The sequence below is a fragment of the Natrix helvetica genome, assembly GCF_964273705.1.
Source record: "Natrix helvetica genome assembly, chromosome: 2".
NCBI classification, from domain to species: Eukaryota; Metazoa; Chordata; class Lepidosauria; order Squamata; family Natricidae; genus Natrix; species Natrix helvetica.
Genome location: NC_138552.1, coordinates 216,951,372 through 216,974,540, shown reverse-complemented (window position 1 = coordinate 216,974,540; position 23,169 = coordinate 216,951,372). Strand labels below are relative to the sequence as shown.

The 23,169-nt window shown below is 37.2% G+C and overlaps 1 protein-coding gene across 3 annotated transcripts in view; it reads right to left on the bottom strand.

Moving 5' to 3' along the window:
* Positions 1–23,169, bottom strand: part of ERMARD (ER membrane associated RNA degradation) — a 28,194-nt gene that overhangs the window by 1,044 nt on the left and 3,981 nt on the right. The window contains exons 2-19 of one of the 3 annotated variants that reach the window (XM_081940952.1): positions 22,567–22,735; positions 22,141–22,280; positions 20,492–20,593; positions 19,157–19,246; positions 18,750–18,847; positions 18,350–18,486; positions 16,626–16,740; positions 13,904–14,006; positions 12,247–12,276; positions 11,484–11,552; positions 10,757–10,927; positions 9,930–9,953; positions 9,187–9,270; positions 7,478–7,551; positions 5,724–5,846; positions 4,733–4,942; positions 3,996–4,109; positions 1,031–1,221 (exon numbers count right to left, since the gene is read on the bottom strand). In XM_081940952.1, coding sequence (XP_081797078.1) covers positions 1,031–1,221; positions 3,996–4,109; positions 4,733–4,942; positions 5,724–5,846; positions 7,478–7,551; positions 9,187–9,270; positions 9,930–9,953; positions 10,757–10,927; positions 11,484–11,552; positions 12,247–12,276; positions 13,904–14,006; positions 16,626–16,740; positions 18,350–18,486; positions 18,750–18,847; positions 19,157–19,246; positions 20,492–20,593; positions 22,141–22,280; positions 22,567–22,735 — 2,044 coding nt within the window. The remainder of the gene's footprint in view (positions 1–1,030; positions 1,222–3,995; positions 4,110–4,732; positions 4,943–5,723; positions 5,847–7,477; positions 7,552–9,186; positions 9,271–9,929; positions 9,954–10,756; positions 10,928–11,483; positions 11,553–12,246; positions 12,277–13,903; positions 14,007–16,625; positions 16,741–18,349; positions 18,487–18,749; positions 18,848–19,156; positions 19,247–20,491; positions 20,594–22,140; positions 22,281–22,566; positions 22,736–23,169) is intronic. The other 2 variants (XM_081940953.1, XM_081940954.1) reach the window with 2 other exon arrangements.

Here is a 23,169-nt window from a genome sequence, read left to right as displayed (position 1 = left end):
TTCCCGGATGGCCCCTGGAATCATCGCTCGCCGCGCAGAATCTCGCCGCTGCTCCACGCCGTGGAAAACAGGCGCGTGCGCACAGCTCGGCAAATTAAAGCCTGGGAGACTTGTTGCCACTCGCCTTTGCAGAAGCTTCCCTCTGAAGCGTTACGAGGGAGGGCTGTAAACGAGGGAGGGCTGTAAAGAGAAAGATAGACAGAGAGACACACACAGAGTGAGTGATTAAGTGAATGAGTGAGAGACAGACACACCCACATACACAGAGTGACAGAGAGAGAGGAAGGGAGGGGAGAGAGACAGAGGGAGAGACAGACACACACACACACACACACAGTGAGTGAGAGACAGACAGACACACACACACAAACACACACACAGAGTGACAGAGATGGGGGAAGGAGGAGAGAAAGAGCAGAGATACAGAGAGAGAGAGAGACAGATAGACACCCAGAGAAAATGACAGAGGGAGACAGAGAGGGAGGGAGGGAGAGAGAGACAAAGAGCCAGAGAGAGAGAGAGAGAAAGAAAAAGAAAAAAAGAAAGAAAGTGGGAGAGAGAGATGAAAGAAAGAAAGAAAAACAACATATGACCACAATTGAGCCCAAAATTTTGGTTGCTAAGCAAGAGCGGCTCTCCAAATAAATTTCAATCGTGGTTTTGGCGAGATTTGGCTCAGTTGAAAAAAAAGGTTGCCCACCACTGGGCTAGTGTGGTGGTTAAGTTACTTTTCAAAAGCTATTTTTCTGATCCAAGATTTGAGAAGTTGTGCAGCGAACAACAAGCCCATCCATCCCATTAATAATTTTAAATCATTAAACGATGTTCAATAAATTGTGAATTTAAAGCTCGTGTTTAATTTATTTTTCAATTAACCTAACCTTAACGAACTAAAAAGTAGATTTCCAAATCCTTAAAAAGTCAAAAATTAAAAAAAATCGGATGTACCTATTAAGGGAGCCGCGGAAAAAATCCGAAGTGTTATGGGCGCCGCAAACCGAAAAAGATTGGGAACCTCTGGGTTAACCCATAGAATTCTGAGGAGGACTAACTAAATTCTTTGTTTCAGCTAACTGTACAAGCATCAGTTCCCTTCCTAGAAAGGTTCTGACTTTTATCAATGATTTGTGTGTAAGCACTATGGTTTCATCCCATTTATTTTTTTCTGGACTTGTGTAGGTCACCAAGTTCTCAATATACTGCAAAATCAGTTTGAGAAACCTAGGAGGAAAAATAAAATAAAATAATGTCAATGCATTTGATTAAAATTATTTCTAAAACTTAGTCATTTGTAAATCATTTGAGAATGCCACACCATTATAAATCATTTATATCATAATAAATCTGGCAAGCTTTTAACTCACTTTTGCTTTTGCTGATAGGGTAATGGACATACCCAATGCAATTATTTTAGATATTAAATCAGAAGTCAGCCTAATTCATTATGTATTTGATATATAAACCAGCTTTCTATTCAAATGAGTACTACTTACAAAATTAAAACACAATTAAAGTTAAAACAACAATTAAATTATTCTACACTCGTTAATAGTTAAATACACTGCAGAGGAAATACATTCAAGTAGATTTTATAAACAATGAAAAAAAGAAGTCCAATGCTAGTCCACACCTTGGGAGCCATTCAAGAGAATGCTTCTCCTTCGCCAGATAAACCCAAGTCTGACAGACCATCTTCTGAAGAACATTGCCTGTACATCTTCATAGTCAGATTTATAATGAAGAACTGATCCTTACATAAATCCTAAGCTGTTTGAGCACTGGAGATCAATACCAAAACGTTAAAACTTGCCTGGTAAGGCAACTCATCATCAATTCAGATCTTTCAATATAGCCATATGATGCTTATACCAGGGCTCCTCAACTTGTGGGCTGTAGCCCACTACTGGGCTGTAGCCTGTTGGCTTCTGGGTCATGTGAATAGCTGGCCAGTGCACAGACGCATACAGGCACCTGCCCCCTCCCCTCTCCAGGCTGCTAACCCAGAAAGGTTGACGAACTTTAGCTTATACCACTTAAGACTAGCTGTGGCATTTTGTATCACTGGCAAGCTTCATCTTCCCAAAACAGCCTCACATCATGAATGTTGCAGTTCTCAAAAGATGTGACTATCCTCAAATCTGACTGATTAAAAAACATTGGTAGCTAGGATAATATGCATAATTGACAAATGTGTTCCTTACCACAGGTACAACTTACAGATTCAGCCACAACAGAAGATAAGGAACGCTTCAAGACTGCTTCTCCTATTTTTTCAGAAGTAGTGAATCTATCCAAGACAATTTGACTCCCTATCCCTAGATCCAGTTTTTTATTTACTAACAACTCTCCCCCTTGTCTGGATTTGTTATTTTTCTTTAAAAAGTTCTTATTAATAGACAAGGCTGTTTACTGATTCCTTGGGGCTGTATGATAAATAACAGTAGACCTAGATATTAGTATTAGCATAGTAATGGTTCCAAACCTCCCACAGAAGTTACATGTAGGTGTTGAAGTATATGGTAGCGTAAGGCAGAACCCTATGGAGCATCACAGATCAGAAAAATAAGCAACCTGTGGCACACAGGCTATATGCAAACACGAGACCAGATGATTAATTATAATAGGACCTTGATCACTATAAAGATAAAGGTTTCCCTTGCATATATGTGCTAGTTGTTCCCGGCTCTAGGGGGCAGTGCTTATCTCCATTTCAAAGCCGAAGAGCCAGTGCTGTCCAAAGACGTCTCCGTAGTCATGTGGCTGGCATGACTAAACACCGAAGGCGCATGGAGCGCTCTTACCTTCCCACCAAAGGTGATCCCTATTTTTCTACTTGCATTTTTACAGGCTTTCGAACTGCTAGGTTGGCAGAAGCTGGGACAAGTAATGGGAGCTCACTCCATTGAGCGGCGCTAGGGATTCGAACCGCCAAACTGCCGACCTTTCTGATCGACAAGCTCAGTGTCTTCGCCACCGCATCCCTATACAAAGTATGAAATCCTTAGTCACACCTAACTGAGCAAATTTACATGGACAATGGAATCCTGTGGGACAAAAATCCTAAGATGCTCCACCTAAAACCATAAGATGTAGATAGTACATAACTAATATTCTTACATTGTCCCAGGCACCCTAATTCAGTAGCCTACACACAACAGATGGCATATCTGGTTGGCAGGAATGAATTCCTACATAGCATTAACCCTCTGGCCCACTTTTCTGTTGTCTATTCTAAGCCTGCAGTTCCATGGATGAATGCTCCCTCTCTTTTCTGTCATTCAATCCCAAAAAAGAACAAATATTGGATGTTTCTTAACCGGGACAACCATTGTATATATGTGGACTTCAACTCCCAGAATTCCCCATTCAATATGGTCAATACTAAGCATGCTGGGAGCTGAAGTCCACTTATCTTACTATTGGCTAGATTGGAAAATGCTGATGTATCTTGCAAAATAATTGATTTAGCATTTAAAATCAATACGTTTAACTAAAAGAACTACTGCTGCTTTCTTAGTCTGTAAATGAAAAATGCGATCAGCTAGCAGCTTGCATGCCTTCCTTTCAAATAGTCACTTTGCAGTTTCTCACTGTATCTTCCCCTGCTGATTAAAATATGTGTAGGACTGCAGTTTTAAATAATGAGTGCCAAGGTCAAATACTACATAAAAAACTGTGACAGCATTGAATTTGAACCATTTTATAGCTTTAAAAGCACCATGTACACACACACACACACCATGGTTCTACATCCAATTCAGTCCAAGCAGGTATTTAAAAAAAAAAGCAGTAGCAAGAACAACAAATGAAGAAAGGTATTTCAAATGAAATAATATCCTTAATGTGCATCTTCAGAGACAGAATTCTTTTAAAATATAATGTTATAAGAATGCAAATAATTGTAAATTACTGGGAATTATCGCTTAGATGATTATTGATTTAAAAAAAAATCAAATGCTAGAATATTCTGCAAAAAAAAAAAAGAATATACTCACTTTAAGTACTGTTGACATTCAAAAGTATTTTTTCTGCAAATCATATGAATGTTCACTAGCTCCAGGGTAATCAAAATTAAAACCAGTTGCAAAACTGGGGACAGAAATTTTATACTGGAAGAAAAAAAAAGCACACAATTAAATATACATATAAACACATACACTAAAATAATATTACATAGACCCAATATAATAAAGTGAGGAAGGGTATCTGGAAAACATAGTATAAAAAGAGGGAGAAGCTAAATGAACAGTAATTAGCTGGAATACCAATCGGCAGGGATATACGTGCTGTTTGAAAATCTCTCCCTATCAACTTTCCCCCCTATCTTTTTAATATTTTAATTAGCTATTCTTATTAAGCTCACATTCTGTTCCAAATTACCACAAATGTTGCCACTTATTAAATCTATATCCCATTTTTCTCCTAAGAATTCAAGGCATTATTCCTAGGAAAATCAGATTGAAATTTGTTTGCCAGCTGAAGATCAGTCAGCATCAGGTGAGTGAACTTTCCCTAGCTCTATGCTGATATTCTAGCTACATTAACATACTGCTAAATCTCACTCATTTCAATGAGAACCTTACATGGAAACTAATATTAACTTTGGAAGGATCAGATCAGTGTTACAAAGATGTGGTTCTGTATAGTATTGAAATTACTTTCTTAGATAGTTTTTTTTAAAAATCACCTTCTGTTAAAATTCTCATTCTCTTAAAAGTAAGATACTTCCCACCTTCTTCTCATGCGTAGAAAGTTAAGTCGTTGGCGTGACCTCAGTGACTTATTTATCCACTGTTCATATCTGGTTTCACAAATTGAAATGACTTGACGTGACACATGATGGCAATGGGTGCTTATCTGGCGAAACACCACAATGGTTTCCAGGATAGTTCGTGGAGAGAAAAGGGTATGAATGTGCTTGCTACAAAGTTCAGTCAGCAACCTGAACAGAACAAAAGGCTGCACTAAAATTAGTTATTACTTATGGGAAATAACATATGTTTTCTATTAATGGACACAAAGTTATGGCTACTTCCATATTACAGTAAATAAATATTTTCAGTACATCTCTAATGTAACTATAACGAATTTGGAAGTTTATTTCCATTTTTGTTAAAAGCAGCTTCTCATGTCATTCAAATCCAAACTGCATTAATTCAATTACAGGTAATAGAGACAAGCCAACACCAGGCACAGAGCTGAAGAAGCTGGATGAGAAGCGAAAAGTCTTCAAAGAAAAAAAAACAGAAAGTCCAGTTTCCTCTTGAAAAAAAGCTTATTTGGGACAACCAGGACCTGGATGACAGAGAATCCCTATAGCAGGGGTGTCCATGCTGGCTGGGGAATTCTGGGAGTTGAAGTCCACAAGTCTTAAAGTTCCCAAGTTTGGACACCCCTGCCCTATAGACAACCCCAGGCAGACTTTATTAAAAAAATGCAAGCCAAACAACATGATGGCTGCATTCATATATCATATTAATTTATCCGTGGTTTAATGAATAAGCCAGAACCAACTCAATGTTCACAACAGAATGCAAAAGTTGCTTTAAAAATAAAATGCTTGGAATAATCTATGATGCAAAACTAAAATGTTATTTGGTCCAGTAAATATCTGAATGTTATGATTTTTAACATAAATGAATCTCCAAAGGATGATAAAGCATTAATAGAATAAAATGTGTTCTCATATTTGAAAGAGGCCCAGAATATCTTATAAAACTTACTTCTCAGTTAGCAGAGTGTTCACAGGATCACCTAATAGTGTAACATTCACAGACAAATAGGGCTGCAGTTGAGACAGAATATCATTGATCACAAGAATACAGGGGGCAGTATCTTTTCCTGACCTAAAAACAAAAATAAGTTGCTACAATACAAACTCAGACAAGACTTAGTTTTCTTTATGACACAAATAAATATTCATTTTACTGCAATAAATACTTTACATTCCAATAGAAATATTGCACCATGAAGGCAGAACCGAGCCTATGAGTTGGCTGGGTACATAAAATTGTGAATGAATCTGAACAAAATCTAAATTAGATTTAAGTTTTGATTTACATTGAAAAAAAGAAAGATCATTAATATAATTCCTCTCCAAATTTGCATTTTATCTTATTTATCTTCGGTCACATTAACATCTAGTATTTGATAATATTGTCTTTCATGTTCTCTGTGGAATGCATCCAAGGCTTTCAGCGCCTGATACATACCTCAGACTTTTCACCTCTCCCTTACAACATGATAAAGTAGAAGAATTGTTCCCTTTAAAAAAAAAATTTCCAGAGAATTTGTCTGACCATTAATATGTATCCCTAAAAAGTAAAAAGATTCCTTTAGTCCTCTCTCTTTCTGTGTATCTTCATTGTGCTTGGCATCTAATTTTTACCTGAGTTGAAGTCCATTCCTCTAGCAGGTCAAGAGATTTCCCTTCCAGAGGAGAAATCCTTCAACATGCTGGAAGAACAGATCTCAAAAATGACAAAAATGCTAGCAAATGCCATTTTGTTCTGAAAGGTTCAGAACACTGGTGTTCATTACTTTGTCCCATCTGGAGGGGCGCAATGTATCTCAAATCCAATGCTCTATCTCCAACCTTCCCTTCTGGCTTTACCACTGATTTTCTGGGGGGAAGGGCTGAGAAGATTGCAAATGGTGATCACATAACTGTAGGGCACTTGGCAACCGGACATACACTATATTGCAAAAAAAGTATTCGCTCACCTGCCTTTACTCGCATATGAATTTACTGTAAGTAACATCCCATTGCTAATCCATAGGGTTCAAAATGACGTCGGTCCACCCTTTGCAGCTATAACAGCTTCAACTCTTCTGGGAAGGCTGTCCACGAGGTTTAGGAGTGTGTATATGGGAATTTTTGACCATTCTTCCAGAAGCGCATTTGTGAGGTCACACACTGATGTTGGACGAGTTTACGTGGCCTACCACGTTGTGGCTGAGTTGCTATCATTCCCAAACACTTCCACGTTCTTATAATACAGCTGACAGTTGACTGTGGAATATTTAGGAGCAAGGAAATTTCACGACTGGATTTGTTGCACAGGTGGCATCCTATCACAGTTCCACACTGGAATTCACTGAGCTCCTGAGAGCACCCATTCCTTCACAAATGTTTGTAAAAACAGTCTGCATGCCTAGGTACTTGATTTTATACACCTGTGGCCATGGAAGTGATTGGAACACCTGATTCTCATTATTTGGATGGATGAGTGAATACCTTTGGCAATATAGTGTAAATATGAACAGGTTGCCAAGAGCCCTAAATGTGGTCATGTCATGGGGCAGGCACCATATTACAATGGATGGAAGTGCAGGCCATAGAGACCAGTTTTGAGGCTGTTGAGTCCATTGTGATTGGTGGCGATCATCAATGCAATTATCAAAAAATAAATTCATCATCTATTTCTTTCAATCCCATGGTTATAACTCCAAGAAGGCAGAGAAAAAAAGGTATTACCCTGAAATTTCTTGCTCTTCAGACTCCATAGGAAAATCTGGCCAACAAGTGATACTTTTTATACAGTTCAATATCTAGAAAGAAAAACAAAAATTATAGAACAATCTAACTATTATATTTTCATTAAACTAATGATTCAAGAAACTCCCATGGTCTCAAAAATATTGTGTTGCAGGGCATGGAAATTAGCGAAGATGTAACCAAAGCCATCTTTAGAATAAGCTAGAACAGGGGTGTCAAACTCGAGGCCCGCAGGCCAGATCTGGCCTGTAGGGTGCTTAAATCCGGCCCGTGGGGCCAGCCTGGAAATATCAAAGGAGCAGCCCGCAGTGCCTCTGCCAGTTTTGGGTTGGCAGAGTGCTGCTAGAGGCTAGAGAGGCCGAAATGGGCCGTGCGGCCTGTTTTTGGCCAGCAGGATGCTGCAGGAGGCATCCGTTCCCTCTCCCTCTCGCTCCCCCCCTCAAAAAAAAAACCTGCAGAGGAGAACTACAATGCTGATCCGGATCTCGAAGAAATCCAGTTTGACACCCCTGAGCTAGAAGCTATTGCAATTGCTTGTTCTAACTTCTGCCTTCTCTTACGAAGAATGTTCCCTGATTGCAGATCAATAAATACCAAAGCATTTTTCAGCTGCTGGGTTTTGTTGCTTTTAATAGGACATGTGGGAAAGTTTTCCCAATAGTTTCTTATATTTCATCACTGCAATCAAAATATTTCCTCTTGAATGTTCAGGATCCATGCCAATGCAAAGGTTTGCTAGTAATTTTTTTAACACAACTTTTGAAATGGAACTCACAAATAAATCTACACCTGATTAAATGTCTTTATATAATTTTCAATAAAACCTCATGTGCTGTCAAACACTCACTTAACATGCTGGACTAGTACTGATGATGTTAACCTACTGTATTTTTCGTAGTATAAGACGCACCAAGATTTTGAAGAGGCAAATTTTTTAAAAAAGGTTTTGCACTCTGCACACCTCCGCTGTTTTTCGCGAAAACAGGCCTGGTTTTTGTTTTTTTTAAAGGGTATGAATAGCCTTTAGGAGGCTTGTAGAGTGCTGCTGGAGAGTGCCCCCCAAAAAATGAACAAAAAAATGGCCAGTTTCTCGCAAAAACGGGCCCATTTTTTGTCAAAAAAATGTCTGTGCATAGCCTTTAGGAAGCTTATAGAGCGCTCCTGGGGGCTGGGGGGGGGGGGAAATTGAGCAAAAACCGGCCCGTTTTTCACTCATTTCTGCCCTCCCCAGCCCCCAGGAGCACTCTGAAAGCCTCCTAAAGGCTATGCACGGCCATTTCGGTGAAGGGGGCGAGGTTTCGGGAGGCAAAAAATGCTGTATTCAGTGTATAAGATGCACCCAGAATTTCAGCCTCTTCTTTCAAGGGAAAAAGGTGCGTCTTATACTCTGAAAAATACGGTAGTTTGGACGATGAAACGTTTCCAAAAAAACAACAACAACCAAGATCAGAGAGCACCGAGGACCATTCATGCTGGGCTTTTTTATATGTGCAAATCTCACACTTTCATCAACTTGATTTAAAGCAATATTAATTAATATGGCTATTCAATTTAATGATATTCAATTTATTTTAATTAAATATTAAATTTAATTCAATTTATAACATTTCATTATTTTATACAATTTAAGGCTGTTGGTATAAATTCAATACACAACAGCAACAATGGAAAAATAGTCTACTACATACCTGTTTCTTAAGCTGAGATATTGGATGAAACTTGGTACAGTAATTATTTGCACAGGTCAGTAATAGTTTTAAAGATTCATGTTCCTGGTTTAAAGATATGTTAAGGTAAATGATAAAATACAAAGAGATTTCAATCTTATTTTCAAGCATTTTCGCAAATATATTCCTGCTGAAATTAAGGGCAATGCACTGAAATGATTTTACTGGTTTATTAAAAAATAAAAGTGCCTAAATACCTCCCAGTTGTGCAATTGCTTGTTGAAACAATCCTCAAAAAGAAAAAGGTGAATATTTTAAAGAATAAAAGGCAACATACAGTATGAACTAGTGAATGGATGTGGTGGAAGCTGCAATGATTTACAAGCATAGAGGTGTGTGTGTGTGTGTGTGTGTGTGTGTGTGTGTGTGTATGAATAGTATTGATTTACACTATTTAGCTATGTTTGCTTTTCTTATTTTTTTGCTTTAAATTTCTTCTGCTTGTTACTTTGTATTCTTTTTCTGCACGTTACATGTCATTGTTCATCCTCAAATGGAACACCAGTGTTATATGCATATAGTAATTTTTTTTCTTTTTCTTTTTCTTATGCCTTATAAATTCTTACACCTATATAGAAAAACTAAGAATTATGCCTTAATGTTTGGCTTATTATTTTATACTCCTTTTCATAACTTTGCATAACACTGCTTACCTTGAAAGGGAAGAGTGTGATGAATATTGAATATTACATGCATATACATACCTGATCTGAGAACATCTCTACATTCTAAAAAAATAAATAAGCCAGTCAATAAGGATAATAGAAAACTAGGAAGGGGAACAAAGGTAGTCTCGCTGCCTTCCCCTTTAAGAATTCATATAAAAAAGACAAATAATGTACAGTACAATAGTAGAGTTGGAAGGGACCTTGGACGTCTTCTAGTCCAACCCACTGCCTAGGCAGGAAACCCTATACCGTTTCAGAAAATGGCTATCCAACATCTTCTTAATGACTTCCGGTGTTGGGGCATTCACAACTTCTGGAGGCAACTTCTGTTCCACTGATTAATTGTTCTAACTGTCAGGAAGTTTCTCCTCAGTTCTAAGTTGCTTCTCTCCTTGATTAGTTTCCACCCATTGCTTCTTGTTCTACCCTCAGGTGCCTTGGAGAATAGTTTGACTCCCTCTTCTTTGTGGCAACCCCTGAGATATTGGAACACTGCTATCATGTCTCCCCTAGTCCTTCTTTCTATTAAACTAGACATACCCAGTTCCTGCAACCATTCTTCATATGTTTTGAATTTCCTTCTAGTTTTATTCCTTTATGTTACATTAAATGATATTCAGGATAGACATTTCCCTTTCAGAAATAACTTTTCATGGAATGTGACAAACAAGCGGCCATCTAAAAAACAGGACTAACAGGTAGGCCACCTGGTTGCTCTTCTCCATAAAAAGAGATTTACAATTCTATGCTATATGGAACAGGGAGAATATATACTCTAAATACATAAACTTTTGGATTTGAAAGCTACAACAGCATAATTTTAATGTATTTTAAAATTTAATATAAGTTGGCATATTCATTACCTTAATGGAAATCAAGTCATCTTGTGAAAATCGGCAGAGGACTGTAATAGAAAACGAAAGCATGGAATTTGCGATTTCTCTTGGGAAACGATTTAAGTTGATTTCTCCATGGCTCAGATGGTCTCTAACACGTGGGCCTTCTTGATGGTTCAAAAAATCCCAAAGAAATTCCTGCCAAAATGTGCCAATAAGATTATTTTTCCCCCCTTATCCTTATCATCACTTGATCTACTGCAAATATTCTGGTTGTTTACAATCATGCATCAAAGGAAACTTTGGGAGAAGTCAAAACCCAACCTAAAATAGCAACCCTTATTTGCCATTTTTTGCAATAGCTGGAAAGAAACTACTTAAAACGTTTTTCTTCTCTAATAATGGAAACTGAATGCCAAATTCTATATATGTGTAGCATTCTCACATGTCTATAACTGGACTTTTTTTAAAAAAATGGTGGCCTTATAAGATAATATGTATTTTTTTCGCAATCTTAAAACCTGAATGCTGCATATGAATACAGAAATCTATGTACGGTAGCTTCCTGTCTTCCAAATAAGACTGACCAAAGGTAACACTGCATTATACACTGAAATTATATTAATGTCTTTTTAGATCTATAAAGCCAACTAGGCTTATTGTCAAAAACATATATAGAGCATGAATTTGTTATCCTAGAAGCATTCAGCATTCCCAACTGAAACACAAAAACCCCAAAACTTAATTATATTACCATTGCTGATTCACCAAGGACTATGGGGAGCTGATTTATTTCTTCATTATTCAACTGTTTTGCTAGTATCTACATAGGAAAAATAGGGGATATGAAATACATTTAAAAATTAATGAAACAAGTTTTGATTTAATAAGAGCAGGGGCTTGTAACAGAACTCTGGGAACTTATTTAAGGAAAATCAGGCAGAATTGACCATGTTCTGGCCATTGCAGCATTTGCTCGCATCTTTGATGTATCTTTCTTGCAAGTATTAGATTCTACTAGGACTTGACAATGCAAAATAGTACATCCAGGTTTCATCCTTACAAAATGGTTAGGGGGACAAAGTAGATGTTGATATTTCACTTTGTATTCTGCATCTCCTCAGAACAATGTGGCTTATAACATTTCAAGATTCATATGTCAACATATGGAACATATGCCACATATACGTATGGCATGTTATCACCTTGTTGGTGAAATGTAAGCCAGAGCATGTTGGTTAAACAAGATAGTAATTTGGGCCTATCAAAGAAGAGACATTGTTGCAATCGGATGTTTTTTTTCTCCCCTTTTATGAATTGCTTTCTACCTTTCTTCTCATGTGACACACAGGCTGTTGTAGTAATATAAAGCTTAATAATTCCAACAATGTATTTTAAAAAAGATCTTCACTGAATTTCCCATACTGCAATTTTAGCTAATTTTAGCATGCCAAGTTTAAAAGAATAATTGACTAGCCCTTTATCAAATAGTTCAAAGAATCTTATAAGGAACTTACTTCATCAAAAGTGGTATACAGAGAAGATGACTAGAATATAATGAAATAAAAATATTACTATTTGTAACATTTCATTTCCAGAATAAAACATACTTTATATATATTTGGAAATAATATTTGCATAGAGGCTAGAATGTGGTCATGCATTTCTATACAGCTTTCTGACATTAAGTAATAAAAACAGTTTTGTTTACTGCCTTGAGTTATTTGTAAAAGTAATAAAGGTGGGATAAACATCTAATAATAATAATAATGTAAGAGCCAAGCTGCGTAGAAATACTGCACCAGGTGCATCAAACTCGCGATGATACATTGTCATCACATTACATATCATAATTCCCCCCCTTGCTAAATTAGGGTGGGCATGGCCAGAGTGTGACACATCTGACCTGTGGCCCGTGAGTTTCACACCCCTGTTCTAAGACGACTACAGAATGAGAAGAAAGAGAATCATGCCACCCCACATAGATTTCTTTTATGCTGTTACTGGAGACATGGAAGCAGTAGCAGCAATTCAAAAAAAGTGGGGATGTTTTTAAAGTGCCTCCTTTATTTTTATTATGATTTTTGGGCTTTATACTGGCTGAGTTTTTTATTTATTGGGGGATCCAAAATTGTTTATTTTTTTGGATTGCACTTATCTGCAGTGATGATTCTCCACCTATATTCTACCCCAAGTATAATGAATGAATACCGGTTATAATAAATAAAAAAAAACCTTTTTTATTATGATCTTGGAACAAACAACCAGATTCATTTTGAATGGATTGTATTCTAATTGACCAAACCTTGAAATATTTTCAAAATTGTGCCCTAAGGAACAATATGAATGTGAAATAGTTTATGGTCCCCCTTTTATTTGTCGATGCTGGCTTTTATACAAATCTCAACTTGCAGGAAGAAAGCAGCAAAGTTGATAATAAACAGTTTTAGGTATGCAGGCAAGGTGCATAAAGTACCTATTTATTTATTTGTGCCTTTGAGATGGTGTTTATTTTTGGCAACTGCCTGGACGGGTCCTTATAGTTTTCTTGGTAAGATTTCTGAAGTGGCTTGCCATTGCCTGCTTCATAGGACTGAGAGAGAATGACTGGCCAAAGTTCAGCTTTTAGCAAAAATTGTAGGTTAAAATAGGATAGTAATGCCCTGCAGGGAGGCAGAGGTATAATAATGTACTATAAATTATGGTTTAAGATATTTGTTTGTAAATGCATAGTAACTCACAGTTATTTCTTCTGCACATTATAAAGCATTGCACTAGAATTAGTGAGCTCAGAAAAGAGAGTGCAAACATGCAATTCTAACATTAATTTCTGAATGTTAAAGTGTGGCTTAGCAATGAGTACTTTACACTTCACTGAGCAGTTAAGAGGAACAATAATTGAACAGATTCAAATTACATTCATGTATAGATTGATGAGAGAAAATGTCTCAAGTGCTTTTTACTGGGTAAAAACACGTTACATAAATTCCTCTGTCAAAGGGGATTAAAGAGTAAAGACCTATAAACAACGTAGCAGTTTAAACAATGGTATCAACATAAAAGCATTCAAATATAAAATAAGACTAATCTGAAATATAGTGTGCATAATTTTCAACAAATTCCACTGTTGTTTAAAAAAAAACATATGGATAACAATAGATAAAAATTGATTACCTCAGCTGTCATTAGTCTGCTTGGACATTTATTAACTGCTGTGAAGAGTAGTCTAAGCCCACCTTCCAGCTGAGGAAGTAGCAAAATGACACAATCTGCATACCTGAAAAAAATATTATTGTGAGACTGAGCTACAGCATACTTTGTTCTTACTTTATGCAGAAAAATGGTTTTAACTATTCAGATGCCATAACCTGTGATAATGGGGAATTTTACTATGCTTGGATCATATTGTTAGTTGGTCAGGCAATGGGGAAGCCCTTAGATCCTAATGTAAATTAAGGGTCAACAGACTTGGTGGTCATTTTATGGGAAAAGAATCATCTTCTTTAGTTGTTTGTATGGAATGATACTTGCAATTCTTATACCAAACAACGGTAGCTTATGGAATTCAGAATGAGGCAGCTTGCTGTGACCAACTAGCAATGGCTGAATTGACGTGGCTGATTCACCGAGGGGCAACTCTCTTCAAGACAAGTCCTGGCCCAATCACCGTGGCTGATTCATCCCGAGAAAATGATATAATGGTCTTGTTTCAGCTGATTCGCCATGACTAACTCGCCACAGGATACGCCCCAGCCAACTTGCCACAGCTGACACACCCCAGTATAGGGGTTTAATGGCTCTCAGCCTGGTCAACACAACGTGGCCAGCTCAATGCAGGACAACTTACTGCAGCCAAGTCGCCTCAGGACAACTTCCTGTGGGACAAGCCCCACCCAACTTGCCCCGGGACAACGATATAATGAGTATGCAACTCTGAACAAAAGCTCCAACAGGCATCTCTTCTGAAAATAACTACGAATCTCCAACATACACTAATCACAGAGCATTCAAGCTGCAAAAAAAAAAAAAAAAAAAAAAAAAAGAAGCAGAAGGTGGTTTTTACATAGATCAAAATATAAACAAATAGCCAAATTATCTGAAAATTAATGATACTTGGCCTGGGAGCTGGGGGCCATTATACAGCTCTTTTAATTTGGTTCTCTTTTGAAAATAACACCAATGAATGAACACTGAAGATATCATATAAAAGACATTGCCACATTTTGTTGCCTAATTAACAGTGTTAGTCATGATTATGCCTTTCGTTTCGATTTTCCATGGAACATTTTTATTATATTGATACAAACCCTTTCTTTGTGATTGGGATATACACATTATGAAGATAAATGGGCTGAACTTAATGAGGATGGATTGAAGACTGAAAACGAAGAGAGAGAGAGAGAGAAAATGAAAATATGGCCTAATGGAATATTGGTAAGGAAAAGCATTCAATAAATATTGAATATTTATTAATATTAGAAGTTAAATGTTTCCAAGCTGCTGTTATAAATGTAGATAGTAGTAGCATGTATCAAATTGGATGGATTACAGCAGAACCATTTGTGATCTGAAGGAGGTTTTAGAACAAAGAGCTATAGTAGTAGGTTAAAAACACCCTATCCATTTTTCCTAATAAATGCATTTTTATGTACAATTATAATGTATGTCCAATAACCAGTCCTAGAGTGAAACTCGCCTGCCAACTTAATTGGGCTCCATGCATGAGGTTAAAGTTGAGAAATCACTTCGTCTATCCCAACCAGAAACTAATTAAAGGAGGCCGTGTCATGACTTGATAGCTTCTACTCTCTTAATATCCAATCACTTTTTCTTTCCTTAATTTTATAAGCAACTTGAAGTCTGCTGGCTTTCATTCCAAAGAACAATACATACATGCACGCATACATTCACAATACACTGCAACCCATATTGGATTAATTCCTGGTGATGCATTATTTTGTGATCAGAACTTCCTTTGCAGATGGACAGAGAATATCCTCCCACTTTCATAAGCAAGATTAGAAAATTGAACATTTCTATTGTTTCGATGTAGAATATTTTCAGAGAAATGCTCTCTCTCATCATCACACTGATCCTCTTGCTTGATTATCATTGCCTTTGTTACTTGTTGATTCAAATATACCTCATAGTGTTTTCAATACTTAGGGGGATGCATGTTCATCTCCTCTGCTGATATTCAGCAAAAGGTGCATGGATGGGGAAATAAAAACTTCTTCCTGTTGCATTAAATAGGTAGTTATCCCACATTGAATTGTCCCGCGGCAAGTTATCCCACGTTGAATTGACCGTAGAAAGTTGTCCTGCATCAAGTCACCTGGGGCAAATTGGTCAGAACGAGTTGTCCTAGACCAGGGGTCCTCAAACCTGGCAACTTTAAGACTTGTGGATAACTCCCAGAATTCTCCAGCCAGCTATGTTTGAAGACCTCGGTCCTAGACCAATGATGGCAAACCTTTTCAGCATCCAGTGCCCAAACCAGAATGCACGTGCACGCAAGAGTGCATGTGCATGCTGGAGCCCCAGAAACTCAAAGGCCAGCATGCACGTGCCAGCCACATGGTTTTTGGGTTTCCGGGGCTCCAGCACGCACGAAGATCAGTTAGCCGGCGCGCATGCACACGCTGGAAACCAGAAGAGCAGCTGGCGATGGCGCACGTGCCCACAGAGAGGGCTCTGCATGCCACCTCTGGCACACATACCATAGGTTCGCCATCACGGTCCTGGAGCCTATGGAATCTTAGGCCATAGATTGCAAGAAATGACATCTTATGGGCAATACGTAAATGACCTCTAATAAATTATGCCCTGCATTCCAATTGCATTAAACCACTTTTCAACTACTTAAAAAAAGGTTAAAATACACTAATGTTGTTACCGTGCCTGCTGGAATGAAGTTATTGCAGCAATCCAAAAAGGTATCATAGCCTTTAGTACAATATTGGATTTTGTTACTAATTCTTCAGCCAATGACAAGAGTTCTTGATTCAGATCTATAAAACAGAAGAGAGGAATTTGCATTGACATTTTGTTGCATTATAAAAAAATTTTTTTTGGAGAAAAATGATAATTAAAATCTATTATGACCATTTTCAAGTAATGCTCAAACAATGCTTCTACCACTACTTGTAAGATTTAACTGCCAAGTCTAGTGCATCTTTATTGATTTTTTACATTTTTCAAGATTTTGCAAAGCATTCTATATTTGAAGCATTTTATCCTTATTTTACCTCTCTTCCTCACAAAAGATATTCCCAGAGGCTGAACAGAAATAAGACAATATATGTTTTCAGATTTACAATCTAAAACATATGACTCAAAAGCAAAATGGGCTGAAAGGAGGAGGATAAAAAGAAAATTTAGATATGAGTTACTGATAAAGATACCAATTGTATGATGAATGAAGTGGTATTTTAATGATTTTTTATACAACAGATGTAGGCAAGAGAACTAAACAAACAAACAAACACATTTAAGCCTCTCACACCCATTGTTTGGAAAAGCCTGATCTAAGATTGTAGTTTTTTATTTTTCTAGCTCTTTTAGATAAACGTGTAGCTTTAAAAAGTCTGGGAACCTACAATAATGTCATTCTTTTGTCAGAAATATCACTTGTTTTATTCCGCTTCTTTTATGCATTTTATGTTACATTGTATATTTTTAGTAATTCAAACAATTATGGATTCAAAACATCTCTCTTGAATTTGAAAATCCCTGTATAGGCTATTTCTTAAGTATCTGCATTCAAAACAGCTCAGTCCAACTTAAAAATCTTCCAAACTGACTAACGCAGCTAGCCACGACTGAGCTCAAAATTTATGCTGCTGATTGCGAAATTTGTTAAGTGAGTTTTGCCCCATTTTATGACTTTTCTTGCCACATTTGTTCAGCAAATCACTGCAGTTGTTAAGTTAGTAACACGATAGTTACGTGAATCTGGCTTCCCTATTGACTTTGCTTGTCAGAAGGTCGCAAAAGAGGATCACAAGACCCCAGAACACTGCAATCATCATAAATATGAATGAGTTGGCAAGTATCCAAATGTAAATCACATGACCATAGGGATGCTGCAGCGGTCATAAGTAACTTTTTTCAGCATTATTGTAACTTGAAACGGTCACCAAACAAGCTGTTTCTAGTTGAGGAGTACCTATATATCAGTCATTTATTTTCAAATGCACAGACACAACAGGTGGTATAGCTTTTCTTCTCAATTTAGTATTCTCCAGTAATTTTCAACTGGCCTGATCTACACGAGAAAACATTTGACAACTCTTCAGTCCCCATTTGGAAGCAGATTTGGTAAGATGACTGGCTATTTTCCTGTCAGACAAACCCATTCCTCATCTGAAGAATGTATAGAATTGGCCATAGATGATGTCTATATGCACATACTCACCAGAACTAAATAAATGAATGCACTTTTTAATGTCTTTTGTATCTAGAACATAAGCGTTAACTTCAGGAAACTATATTTGCATAAAGGTTCCAATTTCTAAGCCTAGCTAAAAGTGAAACTTAAATAACTTCAATAAATACACATATATATTTCAAAATGGTAGCTGTGTATCATCTTCAAAAGTAAACCATTAAAACAAATACCTGGAAATATATGTAGCTCTTTCAAGTGAGTGAAAGACACATAGGGTCGATGAATTAAAGCAGAGTGGGCCTGAAGGCAGTAATTATTAAGCAGTTGCCCCAATCCGGCTGTTAAAAAAAGTAGCATGGAGAAATATCTATGGAAAATAAGATATAGAATGCAGTAGAAACATTCTTCCCCAAAGAATAAAATTCAAATAAATATTCAAATATCTTGAAACAAAAGAAAGTACTCATAAAAATATAAATTACAATCATTCAAAGTTAATTAGTGGCATGTCATTTAGATGTGAATAGCCTATCCCTTTCTAAATGAATATATCTTCCTTCAATTATTGTTCAATTATGTTTCTAACTCTGTTGCAACTGGAACAAAAGAATCACAATTAATTTTACTTACTTGACAGGAATCTCTTCAGCTGACACAAATCCATGCCACAAAATATTACGAAGATTTAGACTATCTGGAGACCCAATGAACACCTTCAGAACATCCATCTAATTTGAACAAAAAGTAAATAGTGCAAAACAATATATTATTCATATACTGTTCCATAAACAAACGAACCATACAAATTTCCTATCCTGTAAAACTTCTCTATAAAACCTGACTCACTGGATAGCAACTTCCAATCTTTGTTTAAATATCCCCTACCACGTTCTTATTCAATATTTACTAACAGCCCTGTTATATTAATATTGTTCAAAGTAAGCCATTGGGTAAAAATTAAAGTGCAAATTTAAATAAATGTAAATATACTTAATATTTAAACATTTTTAATTTGAAATTAAAAATCTAACACTCACCACTGGTTGCCCAAAGATAGAAACAAGTTCCTGAGATGCGAGCAAATCTCTTAGAAGAAAAGGACAATCTTTCCCAATTAGTAAGAATACCTGGAATACAATATATTTCACTCTGAATATTTGCCCTTCCTAGTCAATGTATTTGTTAAAAGCATCATATCCAATTCCTCTTTTATGTTTAAAAGAGTAATTTGAAACAAAGCAACAGAGAAACGTAGTGACATTGAAACTTTAATTATCTCATCCAAGCAAAGAAGTATGAAGCAACTTCATATCAGTTCTTGGATCATCAAAGCATTACAAAGTGTGGCTGTTTGGATTTTTGAAAGAGGACACATTCAAAGATAGGCTCAAATCAGGAGCTCACAAACATGGATATAAGCTAAGTGGTACTATTAATAACTCTTTTGGCTGAAATAATTTGAAGCAATTGGGGAAGTTGTCCAACAATCTTTCATTGTGAATTCACTTGGTTTATTGTCTTATGAATTCTAAACGCTCAAGCACCGTTCGGTCACCCGGACTCCACCCTGATGCAAGGGATAACTGGCTAGTTAAATGGAAAAAAATGTTTTGTGAATGCTATGACTGTCTTGCTGCCTTTACGTCCAAATGCACGTGAACTGAAGGACTGCAGAAAACTCATTCAGTTATTATTATAGGACATCAGGTTTGTCATACGCCAGAAGACTAAAATGAATTCTTCATTGTCATTATTTATATTAAAAATGCTCCAGCTAAAAACTGCCACAAAAACAAAATTTGACAAATACAAAAATGATAGCTAAGTTAGTTGTAGATATCCAGTAATGAGGTGCAATTAAAAGATTGCTCCTTTTTGACTTCCCTGCTTCTTGGCCTAAAGCTTCCAGAAAGATACTGTAATGATTTTGCACTGTAATGTAAGACACACCTAACATGGGATAAGCCCCAATGAGATTAATGCATAGGCTGTTAAGTAAATATGTCTTTGAACTGTTATTGATCAAAACCTGGCTGACTTTGTTTAGCTTTTCCATAAATGTATTGTAGGAGTATTTATACGTGAATGTTGCATTAGTCATACAGAATAAAGTGCTTTGGGTCAAAATATTAATATTGCAAGATTTATGACTCCAAGAGAGGTTTCTCTAACGCAAGTAATCGGCCTTTTTCTCAAGTCCATTCTATCAGCAGACACGTAGAAAACCATCCACTCTCAGTGCTTGGGCAGAGGAACCAGCTGGTAATTATACTGAATCTGTGACCTTTTAATTAGTAAACAGGGAAGTGAAACGCTGATTAAAGAATCTCATTGATCACAGGCTTGACATATTCCAAGATTTTAGTACTTACATCACCCAAGGCTCTTTCCAAACATGATGTAAGCTTCATTAAACTGAGTGCAACTGCTGCACCATGTGGATTCTTTATGGTATCAATCATTTCCAGAAATATCTGTAGTTTATACAAGGTGGAAAAATGAAGTGTAACCATGTGATTTTTATTAGTGCATTTATATTAGGAAGAAATAGAGCTTAGTAAGAGTACATACACAACTCAATTAGAACAATTAAGGTTTTTCAAATCACTGCTTCACAATTATAAAAAGGATTATCTTTACTTTTCTTTAATAAGTACTTAAATGTGAAAAATCACAAAACTGCAAATTTAAAATGTTGAACTTCTTTTTGGAAATGTTAAAGAAGACAAGACTATGGTTATTACTTGGTCTATTACCAAATTAATTCTTGTCTTTTTCTCCAGATGGACAGTACATGTCTTTCACTTTGCTTATAATCACTTACGACATCAAATCATAAAAAATGTCTGCTGCCCAGGTAATTTAGCATTTATATATTTCTGCCACAGAATTGGAAATGGCCAAAAAGTTATCAAAATAAATACAATCATCCACCGAATCCTGTTGGCTAACTTACACAACCCACAAGGTAGCTGCAAAAATAAATTGCTCTAGATTTGCTTTATATACATGGGGGAGAAGGTCTGCATGATTTGCTGACTTCCTTTTTTCTAATTGATTTCCATTTGGATGAACAATTTTATCACAGCTCTAAATCTGGGGTAATCATCTCTGCATCAGAACACAATTCTTCTGTGGAAAACCCATAGAACTATACATCATCAGAACAAATATCCTAGGGCTAGGCTCACTAGTATTTTAGAAAGCCAGGGAACAATTTTCCGAGGCTGGAGGGTGTGTGGTTTCATGTGCTACGTGCATCTCATGGATGAGGCTTTGCCTGTTTGTGCGGCACGGTTTCTTGCATGCCGCAGACCTGGGATGGCTAACTTTTTTTGGCTCCCGTGCCAAAAGCGGGGGGGGGGAGCGCAGGAGGGTCATGCATGGGTGTGCCACACCCATGCTATGTGCACGACCGCCCGCACATACGTGCACGACCAGCGCCCCTCCCGCTTTTGGCGCAGTGTTTTTGCCCTCCCCAGGCTCCAGAGGCTTTCTTGGAGCCTGGGGAGGGCGAAAGCACCCCCCCTCCCCCGGAGACTTCAGGAACTTTCCTGAAGCCTCCGGAGGGCGAAAAACAGACCTATTGGGAACCTGGAAGTTCGGGGATGATGACTTCCGGTTTGCTCGTAGGACCGTTTTTTGCCCTCCGGAGCCTTCAGGGAAGGCTGATTTTGTCCTCCGGAGCCTTCAAGGAGGATGAAAAACGGTCCTACGAGCAAATGGGAAGTTCATTCTTGAACTTTCGGTTTGCCCGTAGGGCTGGTTTTTTGCACTCCAGAGGCTTCAGAGCACGCCTGCTGGCCAGCTGACAGGGCAATGCAAATGGCTCCGCGTGCCACCTGTGGCACGTGTGCCATAGGTTCGCCATCACCACTGCAGACTGATGCCGATCTATGGACCGGGGGTTGAGGACCACTGCCATACACTAAAGAAATGTGTGTGTACATATGTGTGTATCCATCCATTCATCCATCAACCCATAAATTTGGGATGGGGATCCAATCCAACATTTTCCTACCTCTGGGCAGTTTGTCCATTGAAGCCATATCACAAACTGGTTTTCAAATTGCTCCACTGTAAGTGATTTCAAAAGCAAGTGAATAGATTCACATAAAGGACCTAAAGATCTCATACTGTTGATATAATCCAATATTGAGTCTAAAAAACAAAATAACCAGGTTCAAGAATACTGTCAAATACTGCTAAATATAAAAAACTTCAAAAATATTTTCTCCTGAAAGGGTTCCCTGCTTAAACTCATTAAGAAGTTTCCTTTTTTGTAGAAAATCTTAAATAGTGATTTGGTCATTGAGGCTAAGTAACTAAAATCAGGAATTCTAATTCTATTGTTTTTAATAAAAAGATCCCCCCAAACAAGATCTCCACTGTATATGCAAATTCAGAAACACAAGTATAGCAATACACATTTAAAAGCAATAAAGACCTTGCTCTTCATATTGTACATGTTTTGTGATAAATTCCCAATTTATTTCACCATTGTCGCATATAAAACTACTGAGAGCACAGTTTGTTTTCCTCTCAAATCCAGCTTCGCAAATCATATAATGCACTGTAGGGGAAAGGCAGGTAGATGGTGGATCAGCTAAGAACATCTGAAATGCAATAAAAAGGCAAATGGTAATATAAAATAAGGGAACTCTTGCAGCCTCACTTTTTATCTAGATCTGGAACACTTCACCAACTAAAGGTAGACTTAACCAGAGAGTCTCTGGGGAACCCTCCGGTTCAATCTGGGAAGCCACAGTTCATCCATGCCCAATTCATTTCACCAATTATGGGCCCCAACATATTAATGTTTGCTGACTTCACTATGGTTGTAATAAATACATGTGGGAGAAAACAGTCACCACTTGTAATGAAGCTGTGACAGAATTGCATAAATGCGTTCCTCTCATTGACTGAGGATGATGCTTCTAATTCCTCTGGATAAACAGAAGAGGTTTTTTTTTCTTCATTCACATTAGGTAAAGATGGCTTTTGAGTAGGAGAAACAAAAAAAAAAACCCTGTTATTGCTGCCTTTTAGT